Source organism: Phocoena phocoena, chromosome 19 (genome assembly GCF_963924675.1).
Source record: "Phocoena phocoena chromosome 19, mPhoPho1.1, whole genome shotgun sequence".
NCBI lineage: Eukaryota > Metazoa > Chordata > Mammalia > Artiodactyla > Phocoenidae > Phocoena > Phocoena phocoena.
The window spans coordinates 2,050,988-2,066,320 of NC_089237.1; the positions used below are offsets into that span (position 1 = coordinate 2,050,988).

The 15,333-nt window shown below is 51.8% G+C and overlaps 1 protein-coding gene across 1 annotated transcript in view; it reads right to left on the minus strand.

Moving 5' to 3' along the window:
- Positions 1–4,166: 4,166 nt before the first annotated feature.
- Positions 4,167–15,333, minus strand: part of FAM20A (FAM20A golgi associated secretory pathway pseudokinase) — a 45,660-nt gene continuing 34,493 nt past the window's right edge. Inside the window, exons 4-11 of the mRNA XM_065897291.1 lie at positions 14,698–14,776; positions 10,228–10,320; positions 8,812–8,927; positions 8,118–8,298; positions 7,099–7,208; positions 6,554–6,635; positions 5,990–6,049; positions 4,167–4,759 (exon numbers count right to left, since the gene is read on the minus strand). Coding sequence (XP_065753363.1) covers positions 4,507–4,759; positions 5,990–6,049; positions 6,554–6,635; positions 7,099–7,208; positions 8,118–8,298; positions 8,812–8,927; positions 10,228–10,320; positions 14,698–14,776 — 974 coding nt within the window. The 3' untranslated portion in view covers positions 4,167–4,506. The remainder of the gene's footprint in view (positions 4,760–5,989; positions 6,050–6,553; positions 6,636–7,098; positions 7,209–8,117; positions 8,299–8,811; positions 8,928–10,227; positions 10,321–14,697; positions 14,777–15,333) is intronic.

Genomic DNA, 15,333 nt, shown 5'->3' on the forward strand with positions numbered 1-15,333 from the left:
TTAGATTCATAACAGTGATTTCTAAATGAGTTTTGTTCTTAAATCATTTGGCTTTGCTGTTTACTCCCTTTTGTAATTTTTAATCTAAGAAAATTTAAGTCTGAATTTTAAAATGATCACATTTAAAGCCTTATCTTTGTGCAGTCTATGTGAGAAATCACGATTGGCATCATTTGTCTCAGTGGATATTCGGGGCTTTAGAAGTCATTATTTCTGGGCTTGGTAAGTGGATTTATGAGCTCCACTGCTCTAGAAAGCGTAGATGGCCAAAGGACCATTTTGTATTGTTTCCTGGTCACTAGTCTGATTATACTGTGTGTGCTAATATACCCTCTTTTTGTTATAGATTGTCTTAATGGTAGGTCAAGTAATAAAAAAGATTAAATAATTTAATTCTCTAACGAATCAGTTTTTCTTCCCTTTCTCCTCTGCTTCTCTTCTTCCTCTCCCCCCCCACCCCCGAAGCTGCTAATCCGGTGGGCATGAGTGAAAATCGAAAGTGAATTAGGGGATCGGTGTTTTGAAACAATAATGTGTTTGTTTTCAGTGTTTTCCAATTCAGTTTGTCAAAGAATGAATCTAAAAACCTTTCTTTAAGGGTAATTGAGATGTAGCAGATCTGTACTGAGCAATGGAAGGAAAACAATAAATCAGAGGTCAAAGATTTCCTTTTTATTGAGGGTAGACTGGTTCTCTGGCTTTGGAACTTACCCACACTTCATGGGGGATGTCATTTCTAGGTCAGCATACTCTTTGGTTTAAATTTAATATGTGCATTCATATATTTAGGTATGCTTCTATATTCCGCATACATACAAAGTCATTCCTAACATTTCTCATTTCTGAGGCGGGGACGATTAAATTGAATTCATTTACATCCAGTGAAGTTGGAGATAATGTTGTATTGCCCAGAACATTGCTTAAGCTGTGCTACTTTGTAACACATGCACTTTGTCCAGATTCAGTAATCCCCTCCCTCAACCTGCTGGAGTTGGAACCTTTTGAGTCACAACAGAATATAACTGAAGAACATTTTCCTGGGTTGACTGTACTACTGGTTGTAGTTTAATTTTCCCTCTAAAACACTGGCTTATATGAAATCCCTTTTTGTATTTTAATGACTTAAATATTGACAGTGTACAATTGAAGTAGTATGATGTTAGTTTTCTTAATATTGCTTTCTCTCCAACCACAGACGAACAGCTGAACCCTTTTTGTATTTTTGTTAGGCCCTGGCAGTGTACTTCTAGATGGGCTAAAACAACATGGAGAGGCAGTGTGTTGATCACCATCATAATAGCCATCAGGAAAGACTGTGGAGAGAACATAAAAGGGAGAATGGTAAATCCCTCCTTTCTTACCCTAAGGAGTTTCACACAGCAGTCAGTGTTACTGTGTGCGTTATAAAGTTAAAATTTGTGGACTGACAGAAGTCCAGAGCTGTGACTGCATCTTGATGCTGCCTAAAAACCCAAACCACTAATGAGCAGAATTTTTTCGTTTTGCGAAAGCTCTCTGCCAGTGTAGCTTAAGTAGCTTTGTGGTTTTCTAAGTCACCACTAGATGGAGGGCTTTTTATCACCTTTGTTAGCCTCAAAGTCAGTTACAGTCGGTGCTCGTTGTTCACGGATGCTGTATTTGCGAACTTTGCAAATTTGCGTACTTGCTGAAATTCATTTGTAACCCCCAAATCAGTACTCCCGGCGCTGTCACAGTCATTCCCAGACTTGAGTGGAGAGGGGTCCGCGTCTCCCGACACGCGAGTGCCTGGCGGAGGTCAGACCAGGCACACTCTGCCTTCTAGTTTCAGCTGGGATCAGATGCCCTTGTTTTGGTCTATTTAGTGCCACTTTTTTGCATTTTTATACTTCCTGTTGGTGATTTCTCTATTTAAAGTGGCCCCCAGAGGAGTGCTCATGTCCTGGTTGGGGGTCCCGAGGGTGAGATGGCTGTGGTGGGTCTCTAGAGGGGTACGTGTTAGCCAGCTTCTCTCAGGCGTGAGCGGCAGCGCCGTTGGCCGAGCTCAGTGTTCATGAAGCAACAGTGGATACTAACTGAGGTGTCTTCAACATACCATAACACAGGAATCAAGATCGTGTATTGGTAGGTTGACAGGAATGTCACCAGAGGCTCTCACAGGAACCTATAGCCCTGTATCGCTTCTAGGGGAAGGCGGCTGTCTCCGCTGATTCCGTGTCCTTGGTGACTCATCAACCATAAAACTACCACAGATAAGAGAATCAACTACCCTTTTTACCGTCTTCAGACTCAGATTGTCCTCCTGACTTTGGGGGAGGCTAAGTGAGTTCCTCCAGACCGCTTTCTCCACCAGCTCGTGGGCTGTCGGTTCCCTTTCATTTTTTAGTTTGCTGTCAGTAGTACTGACAGGAAAACATGAAAAGTTCTTAACATAGAGACAGGAGAGTTTTTATGTCATGGAAAATTGAACAGTGGTCCAGAATGAGCGTGCTGGAAGAACTTGATAGATCTAAGACTGGGGTCTTTTGTTTTCTGGTATTTTTGACAAATGGCAGAGGCTTAATTTTGGTATTAGTGAAAAAATAATGGATGGGTGAATGATGAAATATCTAGGTACGCGACATACTGTGGTCAAACTCAGTTCTCTTACTCTCAGTCTGTAAAGTACGCCAGCATTTTTATTGTAGGCCATCTGAAAACTAGTCCGTTGTCATGGAAGAGGCCGGGTCGAGATGGAGCTGGGCCTGCCTTCCTGAGCCTCTGCAGTTTGGAAGTTCAGACCATTTCGTGCTATAGTCTCTGCACACCTTCGCCTGAATATTCTCCTCTCGCTCCGCTGTGTGATTACCTGGCACCCCCTCCAAGAGGAAACGTAGGCTTGAAGTAGAAGAAACCATCTGTGAAGTGGGAGGCCTTGAGCAGCAGTAGAGACGCCTCAGTAACACGAGGCTCTGCGATGGAGGTTCCTCTACTGAAGACTGGTTTTTGTTTTAAAGCCAACAAATACAACTGCGTGAATTGGGTGAGATGCTGTTGAGTTTTGCGTTACAGTGGAAAGAACGCTTTGGGATAGTTCTGAATCATTAAGTTGCGCGATTTTAGTTAACCTTCCTGAGCCTTAGTTTTCTTGGAGGTACACTGGGGGTCAGGGATCCTCTCTGTCGGGGAGGATTGGAAGCCTGCGTTTGACTTTCGCACGTGGAGAACGAGCTCCGTGAATGGAAGTGGTATCACTATCACGGGGACGTAGGTTCGGGGCAGCGTACCAGTGATGGGGGCAGCCGGGCTGGGCCGGAAGCGCCCCTGTCTCTGGGCACACGGCAGACGTCTTGGATGACGTCTAGAGGCGTCTTGACCTCATACCCGCTTTAGCGACAGCTTCTTCCCACCCCACTCGTACTGGTATTTGCGCCTCTGGCCTGTACCAGAAAAGCTGAGCTGATGAAATCAGCCGTTTTTACTTGCTGAGTGATTAACGTGAATACACGCCTATCCTGTGTGTTTTCATGGATTGTTGAATAAGAAACAGCCTCCTATTCAGACACGAGCAGGTCAGCAGGGAGGAAACCCCTGAGATGCCCACTTTTGAGGGAGGCTTGGAAAGTAAACTTGACTTAGTGCTTTGAGTGAGCAGAGGGGAGTGGCATCCAGAGTGCCAGGCTTCTCCAGACAGCCCTGCTGCGCTTGGGGACGGGTGGGGGACAATTCCTGAATCTTAGGGGAGGGGGACTCACCGGTGGGCTCGGGTCGGCCCTGGCTGTGCTGCTTAGTCCGGGCTCATGGACCTGCCGGACCCGCTCGTCCGCTGTCCCCCCTTCAGGGCCACCCTCGCTTTGCCTTCTGTTGTTGCTGGATGCCAGCTTTGACAGCCTTGATGTTATTTCAATTGACGTTTACTCTTCGGATTGAAATATCCCTTTGCTGATACTCTGAGCACATCCCTATGTTATTTTCACCTCTTGTAATAACCTTCTGAGAACTTACTTTAGGACCAGTCAGTAGGGATTATTGTGCTCAGACTGGGCCACAGTGTTTAGGGTATGAATAGAACGCGTGCAGACTACTTTGAACCCGTTGGAGTCATATTTAGGGTTGTTTTTGGGGGTCTGCTTGTGAGATGCCAGACGTTTATTAATCTGGATCAGGACTTATCCTTGTAGATGTAATAAAGATCTGGGGTGTCCATCTGATGTCCCGTAATTTTATTTGTTACAGTTAATGCTCTCTGCTGGGAGCCAGGCTTCCAGGCCGTCCAGTGTCCAGGTTTCCCAGTGGGCTCAGCAGGTGGTCTGTGGCCTTGAAGCTGAGCTTCTGGGGAGATAGGGAGCCAGGGCAGTGCTCCAAGGAGGAAAGTGCAGTGGGTCCCACTTCTTTTGCTCTTTTGGAATCATCCCAGTGCCCTGCCTGCTTCGTGAGCTCCTGACCCAGGCCCCAGCCTGGCTGGGGCCCACGAGGACACGGTGGTCCACACTCCAGAGTCCACCGCGGGCTCCAGGCGTAGTTCCCGAGGTTAGACTCGTCCAGCCCCTAGCTGGGGCCGGAGTCTGGGGCCGACTGTCCCGTGGGGCCGTTGGCCACGACGCTGTGCTCTCCGTGGGCCTCTATGCAGCCCTGCACGGTCCTGAGGACAGTCTGGAGCCTGCGATCCAGGGCGAGGAGGTGCGGCTCTGTGAGCACAGGCGTGAGCTGGTCTTCCAGCAGCGACTCCCTCATTACGTCGCTGAGTCTGTAGTCGGCTTGGGCCAGCAGCTGCAGGTGCGAGAGTGTTTTCCTTTTTATTCTGGAAGGACAAAGTCAGGGGACCAAGTAAGTAAACGTAAAGAAAGAAACTTCTCGAACTTACTTCCTTCCCCGCCGACAGTGGTGGGGGCTGACGTCTGGAGAGCCTTCGCCCCCAGTGTCTTCTCAGGCACGTCTTAATGCAAACCCGGTAAGAAGGGAATGGATGAAGGGTGACAGCTATAGGACTTGGCGGTCCTTGGCCCAGTCGTCCCGCCAAGCATCTCCTGCTCCTCGGGGAATCCGAACAGAAGTGCTGTGTAATAATGGCTTCTCAAGGAAATTGAAAGCTAACGAGAGAAGTTTCCAGCAGGTGAAATGATGGAGATGTTTGCCGTCTCAGAGGCTGCGGGTACTGCCGGGCTCCAGGTTGTTTCTGCTCGACTTTGTAATTCTGATTTCTCTGTGTCAGATTCTAAAATCAGGGATGGAAATGGGGTGGGGCCAACCTTGCCTTTAGGATTTTGATTTCTTTTTATGTGGGAATGTGACCTGGACTCAGATACGTAAGCAGCTTAGGTGTCCACGCATTAGGGTCATACACAACTCCTGCCTTTCCTACTCAGGAGGAGAGGAAGTGGGTAGGGAGGGAGGCACACGTAAGTTACCCCAAGAAGTGGAGAAAGAAAGTTCAGGCTCTGCTCTGAGTTTTCCAGCTGGAAATAGACACCGTTTTGCTATGTGTGGGCCCCGTATTTCTAATTAGCTCCGGACACTGCAGCTGAGCGGGTGGACGATCTTGACCAGCTTGGCTGAAACACCAGAGAGGTGTAGAGGCAGGGCAGAGGTTCTCTGGAGAAATGCTGGCCAGGCAGAGGCCTGAGGACTTCCTTTAATCTGACATGAGTTTATGGGACTTCAGTCAGGATTTTGCTTAGCTGGTGATCAGGCAGTAATACCTATGAGCTTACGTGAGTGCGGGACGCAGCAGAGGTCTGGTTAGTCCTGTCAGAGGCCGTCGGGCTCTTCGAAAAGTGAGTGATGATCTGAGTGTGTTATTAAAGCGGGCGACCGAGAGGTTTTAAAAGATTAGATCCTAAGTCATCTGCTGAGAGATGAAGGTGTGAGAAGTGCTGGGGACAGTTCTGTGGTTGTAGCACAAGGAATGAGGTTGTTGCTGTCATTCTACCCACCCACATCCTCGGCCAGTGAAAACTGATGACCTGCGCAGCTTGGTGGCAAGCAGGACGAAGTGTCACAGTTGTGACCCGTCCCTGAACGGAAAGCTCACCGGCAGCACTGGGAGAGCGGCGAGAGGATGGAGATTTCGTCGTGGGAGTGCCGTCCAAACCTGCAGGGAGGAGAGACAGGCTTTCACGGGGGCACGGGGTGTGTGGGGGGGCAGGCACCACCTCCCGCCTCAGTGCTTCCTCCTGCCTCCCCCTCTGCCGTTTTTGAATCCCAGCTTGGGGTAAAATGCCAGGGATCACGGCCGCTGCCTCTCCAGCCCTTCTCCGTCAGGTCACAAGAGCCTCTGTCCACAGCTGGCAAAAGCAAGCATCCGTTCATTTATGCACCGGCCGCACAGGGCCAAGGCCGAGCACGAGGATGATGCGCTGGGTCTCCGGGAGGGGACCGTGGGGTGGGTTACAGAAAACGTGGATCTGCTTCCTAGCGCTCTTAGGCTGGAGGAGAGTCAGGCGGTACTCAGCAAAGATCAAGAGCAGAGGAAACGGGGCCAGGAGGGCCCGGAGGGGGCGGGACGCGACCGTGGAGGCCCTGGCTCGGGCCCTGCCGCCCCCGGGGCCGCTGCACAGCGGTGCCGCCGCCGGAGAAGGGCCGTGGGGACGCTCACCCCCTGGCGTTGTCGAGGTGAATCAGGAACCCGTCGTCCCCAAATTTGGTGAACGTCTCGTAGTGGTGCCGGTCCATGTTTCCTGTGGAGGAGGGGAGGCGTGGGCGCGGGCTCCCGCCCTGTGAGACCCCGCGGGGCTCGGAGGCCTGGGGGCTGCTCAGAGGCCGGAGTCGGAACCCGGGCCGCCAGCTGTTGCGCCCCCAGGTGGCCGGTGGAATCGCGGAGGGGGCAGGAGGGAGCCAGGCAGGCGGGCAGAGCCGGTGTGAGCTGCCGTCCCGTCGGGGGCTCTTCCCACCCGCGCCGGCGCCCCGCCGGGCCGCCTCCCAGGGCGCACAGCGGCCTTCCTGCCGAGCCTTCCGCTCCCTGGGCCGCGCCGCTGCGCCCGCTGTGCGCCTCCCCGCAGCCCCCTAGCAGGAGGGCGGCCCGCTCACTCCTGTCCCCGGGGCCTCTACCACTTGGAGCCCGTGGATGGCGCGAGGTTATGGAGGCCGGGTGGCCCAGGCCGCAGGGTCCCCGCCCGGCCGGGCCCCGCGGGCAGCACCCACCCGTCAGGAAGTCGAAGATGGCCATGTCGATGATGTTGAGGAGGCGGCCGCTGCTGCTGTGCGGGTAGACCTGCTTCACCGTGTCGCAGTAAAGAGGGTTGACTTCCCACCTGAGGGGAGAACAGGGCCTGGGCTGCAGAAGCCCGGACGGCAAGGTGTCCGACCCGCATCCATGCCCCCCGGTCCTGCCCGGGCCGCTGGCGGCAGGCGCCCCCACGAGGACCTGGGCAAGGACCCGCGGGACCGGCAGACGCCCTGGGTGAGAAGCGGTGGGGCCCTTTCTCCGCGCGTTTCCGAGCATCGCCTGGCTGGGCGCCTTACTGCCCGTGTGCCGGGAGGGCACCCGCTCCCTCTGCGGCCCCTCGCCCAGCCTCTCGGGCGCTTGCCCTCCGGTCTCCCGAGCCGCTCGCAGCCCCCCCTGCCAGCCATCCTCTGCCATTCCTCTGCCACGTGGGCTCCTCCGCCTAGAACGCCCCCAGGTCCCTTTTCGTCTGGGGGGGGGGTTGTCTTCCTCAGCCTTCACGAGTCCCTAAGGATCTGTCACGTCCCCCAGAAATTCTGGCCCGGTTACTCCTCTTCCCACCACGGTTGGGGTGGCTGGATCGACGAGCCCATTCATTCAGTCACCTCGTATTAACCGAGGACCTGCCCTGTGCCCGGGAGTGTGCCACGCCCTGGGGAACAACCGTGAGGTCCCGGCTTCATGGCGTGGACTCAGCAAACCCGGCCCCTCCCGCGGCCTCCCCGTGGGCCTCTCTGCGGGACAGCAGGTGGGCACAGCCTGGCTACCGTCTGCCGCCCCGCTGGACCACAGAACTTCTTGAAGGGACAGCCCAGGTCTGTCCTGTCTCCCCCAGCCTCCAGTGCTGGGTACGCAGTGGGCTCTTTATAACCAAACGCATGAACGAAAGGGACAGAACGGACACCAGGATCCACGTGAGACGAGGCAGAGGAGGACTGAGGCAGCGTCAGGGCTCCCCAAGCCAGGCGAGCGAGTCCTTGGTCCAGGGGCCACTCACTCCTCTTTGCCCGCCAGCGAGTAGGAGCGGGTCCAGGGGCTGGGGACGGACAGCCGGGGGGCCAAGTTGAGGGACGGCAGGAATGCGGACAGGGAGCCCTCCAGCAGGTGCGGGTTGCCGCATACGGCGTACTCCGTCTTGCACAGGTACGGGCACTTGGCGAAGAAACACACGTTGCTGGCTAGAGGCGGAGAAGGAGAGCGGTAAGCGGAGGACGCACGCCGTCCTCCTGCCCCACGAAATCCATGAGGAGGGAAGGGAAACCCTGAACCCGCGGCTCAGGGGGGAAAAGGCCGGGGAAGAAGAAAACAGCGCCTTTTCCCGATGTAGGGGCTTGTGGATGCTCTTCAACTGAGCATCCTGGGGACCAGCTCTCGAACGTCTGAGTAGAGACGGTGTGGGACCAGCCTTGCTGCATCGCGCCCACGCGACCAACCCGGCCTTTGTTCGGATGGGTGGCATCTGATTCGGGGGCAGCCAGCATCAGAGTTCAGGGCCCAGGCTGGTGAGCATCTCATGTCCAACCGTCTCCCATCCCCAGGTCACCTTGTGTGACGCCCAGGTGGCCCAGGGTGCAAGTGTCTGATGGCAGCATGTAGCCACCTGATAGGGGATGGGGCCACCAGCAGGAGGTCAGACCACACTGGCCAACCACATTCTTAGACCCAGAGTGTTGCTTTGGCCAGAAGCCTACCTGGAGAGATAAAGAAAACACTCTGCAGGATCTCATTCTTGGTGACCTCCAGGATTTCCTTGGTGACATTGACGAGCCTCCCTACGGTCGGTGGTACCCGTCGGAAGTCCAGAATCCTGAAAGAGGGGGAGCCCAGTTCAGATCTGGGGGATGATCGCCCATTAGAAACGGACCTGCTGCGAATTCCCTGGTGGTCCAGTGGTTAGGACTCCGCGCTTCCACTGCAGAGGGCACGGGTTCGATCCCTGGTCGGGGAACTAAGATCCTGCCCGCAAGCCAAGCGGCAGGATCCAAAAAAGAAAAAAAAAAGAAATGGACCGGCCTTCTGACCACACCCAGCCGAGGGCAGGGGTCTCCGCAGTGCAGAGCTGACCGTGCCGAGGGCTAGCCTGCATCTAAGGGGCTGGGAGAAGGGGTGGGAAAGGAATCCTTATCCCATGAGGCCTCCTGGGCAAAGCTTCCACCCTCCACGCTGTGTCCTAGCTCAGTGCTTCTCACGCTCCAGTGTACACATGAGTCACCCGCAATCTCGTTCAGATGCAGCTCTGAGTCAGTGGGTCCAGGGTGAGGCTGAGAGTCTGCATTTCTGAAGAGCTCCCGGGGGTGGCCAGGCTGCTGGTCCCCAGACCACACCTCGAGTAGCAACGACAGGCAAACGGAGCTAGGAAATTGAGGAAGGTGCTCTCACCTTTTAATATCGTAACCTTGAGACCCTTTGGGGAAATGACATTCTCGCCACTTTCAGGGCAGGAAACTAGAGCCAGATTGCAATGTCAGGTTCAGGTGTAGCTGGGGCAGTCTGGCAGGGTTAGTTTTCTTACTAAGTGACTCTTTTCATTACCTTAAAAGGCCTTGTGGGGCTTCCCTGGTGGTGCAGTGGTGAAGAATCCGCCTGCCAATGCAGGGGACACGGGTTCGAACCCTGCTCTGGGAAGGTCCCACATGCTGCGGAGGAACTAAGCCCGTACGCCACAACTTCTGAGCCTGCGTGCCTTAGAGCCCGTGAGCTGCAACTGCTGAGCCTGTGAGCCGCGACTACTGAGCCCGTGTGCCACAACTACTGAGCCTGCGCTCTAGAGCTCACGAGCCACAACTACTGAAGCCCGCGTGCCTAGAGCCCGTGCTCCGCAACAAGAGAAGCCACCGCATTGAGAGGCCCCCGCTCGCTGCAACTAGAGAAAGCCCGTGCACAGCAACAAAGACCCAACACAGCCAAAAATAAAATAAATAAATAACAAAAAGGCCTTGTGATTTTCGATCCATGGGGTTGGATGGGTCATGTTGGGTTTGAAGGTGTTGGGACCCACGAAGAAGATGAAGTACCAGGAAGAAGCGGGGGCGGGCCGGGTCTCCCTGGGGCGCCCTCTGGGGATTGGCCTCCGCAGTCAGCGCCGCCTCCCTGGGGCCAGACCCTACCTGTCCAGATGGAAAGCTGCAATCTCAGCGTTGTGTCTCTGAAAATCAATGAAGTAGAAGAAGTCCTCGGGCGTCTCTTCATCTCGCAGCTGTCTGGAAGGAAGGAATCACGCCCTGGACTCAGACCTCAGCTGGGAGCCTGAGAAAAGAGCTGACACACGTGACCAGACGGAAAGGAAGACACGCTTTTATGCTTTCCAGGGATGCACAGATGATGGGACAGCACATCAGGAACAGCCCGTGGCTCCCTCGGCTGGGGAGACCGGCAGGCGGGAGGAGCGAAGCTTCTTGCAAGATGCGGACCATCCTGGGGGCCCCCGGGTGCCAAGCCTCCTTCTCGAGCAGCTCTGGTGACGGCCGCTGATTGTCTGAAAAGCCCAGTGGTTGGAGGGAAGAAATCCATTCTTCCGCAGACACACAGAAGACAGGGCACTGGCTAACACACCAGAGGTTGTGTACACCCGGGGGCCAAGGATTAAGAGAGGTGGGGTACGAGACAAACTTTATAAAAGGAAAAGTGCCCTACAGGTGCAATCTAGCATGACTGACACGGAAGAGCGAAAAGTTCTGGGTCTGGGAATCGACCGTCTACTCGGAGGCACCTCACCTGGGTCGTGAGAGCGGGTCCTGCCAGGGATCGAAGGGAGGCTGATGCAGAGGATATGTACTTACGTACATTAAAGAATCCCTACTAGATTCCTGAAAAGCACCATCCTGCCTGGTCATGAAGGGCTGGCTGGCTAGGTATGTTTAGGTGCCTCCCAGTAATATGAAGGGCATCCCGGCTGCTGCCCCAGGTTGACTGGCCCCAGTGCTGATGATAATCCTTGGAAGAAGGATGATCTTCAAGTAATTTTATAATCCACCGTGCGGGGCTGCACGAGGGCTGTGAAAGCATGTAAATGTAAATCAGCATAATGTGTAATGAGCTGTAAGTACGCGGCGCCTGCAACGGAAACAGTGATGGGCGCTTCGTCCCAGACACCAGCCAGTCCTGGAAGCCACGGCAAGGGGCTGCCCAGAGTGGGCACTCTCCTTTAGAAGGTGCAGCCGCACTTAGAGTACGGCCCAGGCCTGACCCAGGGCTGCTTACAGCCTCGCCGAATGTCCAGGTCAGCAAGGACTGTCCATGTGTCCTCAGCTCGTTTTCGTTCCTGAATTCTGTATGTAAGAATACACAGTCTGGGAATTCCCTGGCGGTCCAGTGTTTAGGACCCGGCACTTTCACTGCTGTGACCCACGGGTTTAACCCCTGGCCAGGAAAAAAAAAAAAAAAAAGGTAAAGAAAAAATTAAAAAAAAGAGAGAATACACAATCTCTGGGATGCCCTTTAGAATTTTCTAAACCATCATTTCTTCATTTTTGTATGGCATATTTAGGCATGATTTTAAATTTGGAAATCATTTCTCCTTTACGTCGGTACTTCCCAAAGCTTGAGAAGCACAGATGTATTTCTCATTGCATCTATTGAATTATATCACATTAAAAATATAATCTTTGTGGTCAGAATTTGTATTACCCAAAGATAAATTTCTACTTTCCTTTTTTAAAAAGGGACAAATGCTCTTTACTTTACATTACTCGTAGGAAAAAAATGCATGCTTTTTCAAGAAATACATTTTAAAATGATACTTCGGCTTGGGACTAAATTTTAGAAACTGCAGATTAAACTTTGTGTTATGGCGTGAGTGTAGATCAAATGGCTTTTGTGACCTAATGTTGGAAGCTTTTGCATTACACTCAGGGAAACAGCTGGTTCAGTTGAGCACTTTTTGCGTTTTGTTCGTAATTGACAAGGCAGAGAAGAGATTTCAGGCTGTTATTTCATGGGCTTTCTTGCAAATAAAACACTACAAGTGTGAGTCGCTTTTTCTCCCCCAAATAGAGCTCATCCACCCTCTATTAGCTTCCAGTTTTTAAAATTACAGACATTTTCATGTGCCACATACGAATTCTGCTCAGAGAATGCAATGCGTGGATGTGGCGATAAATGGTGAATTCGCAGATTTATCATTATTTTGACGCTTCTCTTTAACATCTCGTGTTTCTACATCAGTGTTCCTTCTGCTTCCTCTCTAACTGATGCTCAGTTAGGACTATACATTAAACATGCACGACTAACCATAACGATCATTTAAAACTCTCCGACGGCCCAAACACGTCGGTGGCTCTGTGTCCAGCTGAGTGGCACCCAAGAATTTGTGCCTGCTTCTGGACCTGGGCTGATGGCCCTGTGTGCGCAAAGCTGTCGCTCTCTTTTAAAAGGAACACAGTTCTTTTTAGTACTTTATAGGCTTGAATATAAGATGAGACCCTCCCTCGTCAAACTGTCCCTCAGAAAAGGGAGTCTTAACGTATTCAAGGGCTCCCTCTCAATTTCTTTATTTTGTCTGGGACAGATTCATTCAGCTGAGATGCTGCTTTTATTACCTGACTGGACTGGTTAAAACAGGCTGCTGGTGGTGACAGGGGCAGAATTTAACATGGATTTAACATTGATCCCAAACTCGACTCCAGCGATGCTGAGGACCAATGTCAAAAATTTTGGACAAGTGACATGTGAGACGGGGTCGGGGGGAAGCAATATTTCCAAATCTCTGTATTGTTTTATGAGATTTGTTTTCATGGTTAAATTAAATACAGGCAGACATTCCCTCGTTTCATGTACATCGTTTTATATATATATATATATATATATATATATATTTATTTATTTATTTATTTGTTTATTTATTTTGTAGTACTCCATCTGTTTCTTTTCTTTTCTTTTCTTTTCTTTTTTTTCAGTACGCGGGCCTCTCACTGCTGTGGCCTCTCCCGTTGCGGAGCACAGGCTCCGGACGCGCAGGCTCAGCGGCCATGGCTCACGGGCCCAGCCGCTCCGCGGCATGTGGGATCTTCCCGGACCGGGGCACGAACCTGCGTCCCCTGCATCGGCAGGTAGACTCCCAACCCCTGCGCCACCAGGGAAGCCCTGTTTCTTTTCTTTTTTGAATTTTATTTCTTTTTAATGCAGCAGGTTCTTATTAGTTATCTATTTTATACATATTAGTGTATATATGTCAATCCCAATCTCCCAGTACATCGTTATTTATTTAAATTGACCAAACAACTAGATTTTTGGATTTTCACATGGAAAAATGGAGGATCTCCTTGTGTGGCAGTTGTTTTCAAGGCTGTCCTTGCCTTGGGATTAGAGGGGCCCCCCAGACCAATCCTATTGGACCCCCTGAGGGTGGGATTCAGGCATCGGGGTTTTTCAAGGCTTCCGAAGTGATTCAACACGCAGCTGATGTATTATAAATCTCTCCTTAGTACTTTATATGCCTAAGTATGTAAGTGCTTAGTGCTTTATGAGGGGTTTTGCTAGGGCAGTGCAGGGGTCGGAGCTAAGGCTTTTTATTTAGTGCTCATTCGACCATCAGACCCACCTACAGGGCCTTCAGTATGCCTCTCCCGTTGACGGAAGCTTTGGAATCTAAGTCAGCCGAATGGGATTCCACCGGGAGACCGCGCCTTCTGGCAGAAAGCGTGACTTGGGTAATGAGACCCCCTCCTGGGCCATTTTCTCTTGGGCGTGTCGTGTCCAGGGGACCATTCCTGATTCAGGAATCTCAAACCTCTGCTGCAGACCCTTTGGGGGCCAGGAACCCATACGCACACCAAGCTCTGTCCGTAGACTGAACACCTATTATTTCACCCACATAGACACACTACAAAATTCTAAAGGCATGTATTTGCTGTTGTTACGAATAAAATAGAAATTAATTTAAAAGTGTGACTGGCTGTAGAGAACAAACGTATGGACACCAAGTGGGGAAAGCCGGGAGGGGGGTGATGGTGGTGGGGTGAACTGGGAGATTGGGATTGACATGTATACACTAATATGTATAAAATAGATAACTAGTAAGAACCTGCTGTATAAAAAATAAATACATAAAATTAAAAAAAAAGTGTGATTGGCTTCAGGGTAGCCTTTCTTCATGATCTAGTTTTTCAACCAAAACAAGTATTATTATGCAGATATCTCTAAACTTTTATGAGGGTCCTAGCCCTGGAAAAAAGCGAGGCTCATTTCTGGAGGTGGAGTGTGAATTTGGCAGTCCAGCTGCCTGGTTTGAATCCTGCTTCCACTGCTTGTAGCTGGGAGGTTGGGGCAAGCTGGCCTCTCCCGGCCTCAGTGTTTTCATCCATAAAGTGGACATTGTAACAGTCCCCGACTCATAAGATAGTTGATGATCCAAAGGCACAATGCATGTCAAGTGTGTAGCAGAAACACTAGCAAAGACCCAGCTCTTACTATTTTGACTCGTTATCACCAAAACAGTTGTATGCTTGTGCAGATGGCCCCAAAGAGAGTCTCTAAATGCTTGGCTTAAAGATTTTAGACCACTTTTATTCATTTTTGGTCAGAACTCCCCCAGGGCTGCCACAGCTGTGCATATGGAGGTGAGGAGAGCAGTCACTTACCTCATAGGTTTGAACATGGCCTTCCCGAAGTCCGAGAACCTCAGAACCAGTTTGAGGTGGACCCCACTGGGTTTCACGACTGTTTGGGGAGAAGGGGGAGTTAACGATGATTCTGGGCCCAAGGTCCGGGCTGTGATCATTTCCTCATTCAATAAACCCAGCCCATTTCTTCTCTTCGCCCTTCTCACTTGAGACCCTAAAGAGTGGGATTTGCTCACAGAGCCTGCAGGGTACGGTCCAGCGGGTCAGGCCGTGGAGAGTGTGTCCAGCGACTCAAGATAAAACTTTCTCTGCTGTTACAGGGCAAGGGCAAAACAGTGCAGGTTTCCCCAGAGAGACACTCGCTGAAAACCCCAAAGGATGTTTTCCTAAGAAGAGCTGACCCCTTCCTCTTCGCTTTAGCTGTGCCTTAAAGACTCTGACTATGCCACATGTTACATGGCATTAGACTTGGTTATTGATATCTCTTCCTACGTAAGACTGGACACCTGGGCTGTGATGGGGCTTGGTGACACCTGCGGTGCACGTGCATGGTCCTGCCAGTGGGTACCGCCTCCTGATGTGTGTCCTGGGCACCTCACTCGCCTGGCCCTGCCCCTGCCCTGCCGTCAGTCCCGCGAGGGGCGGGATAATGCC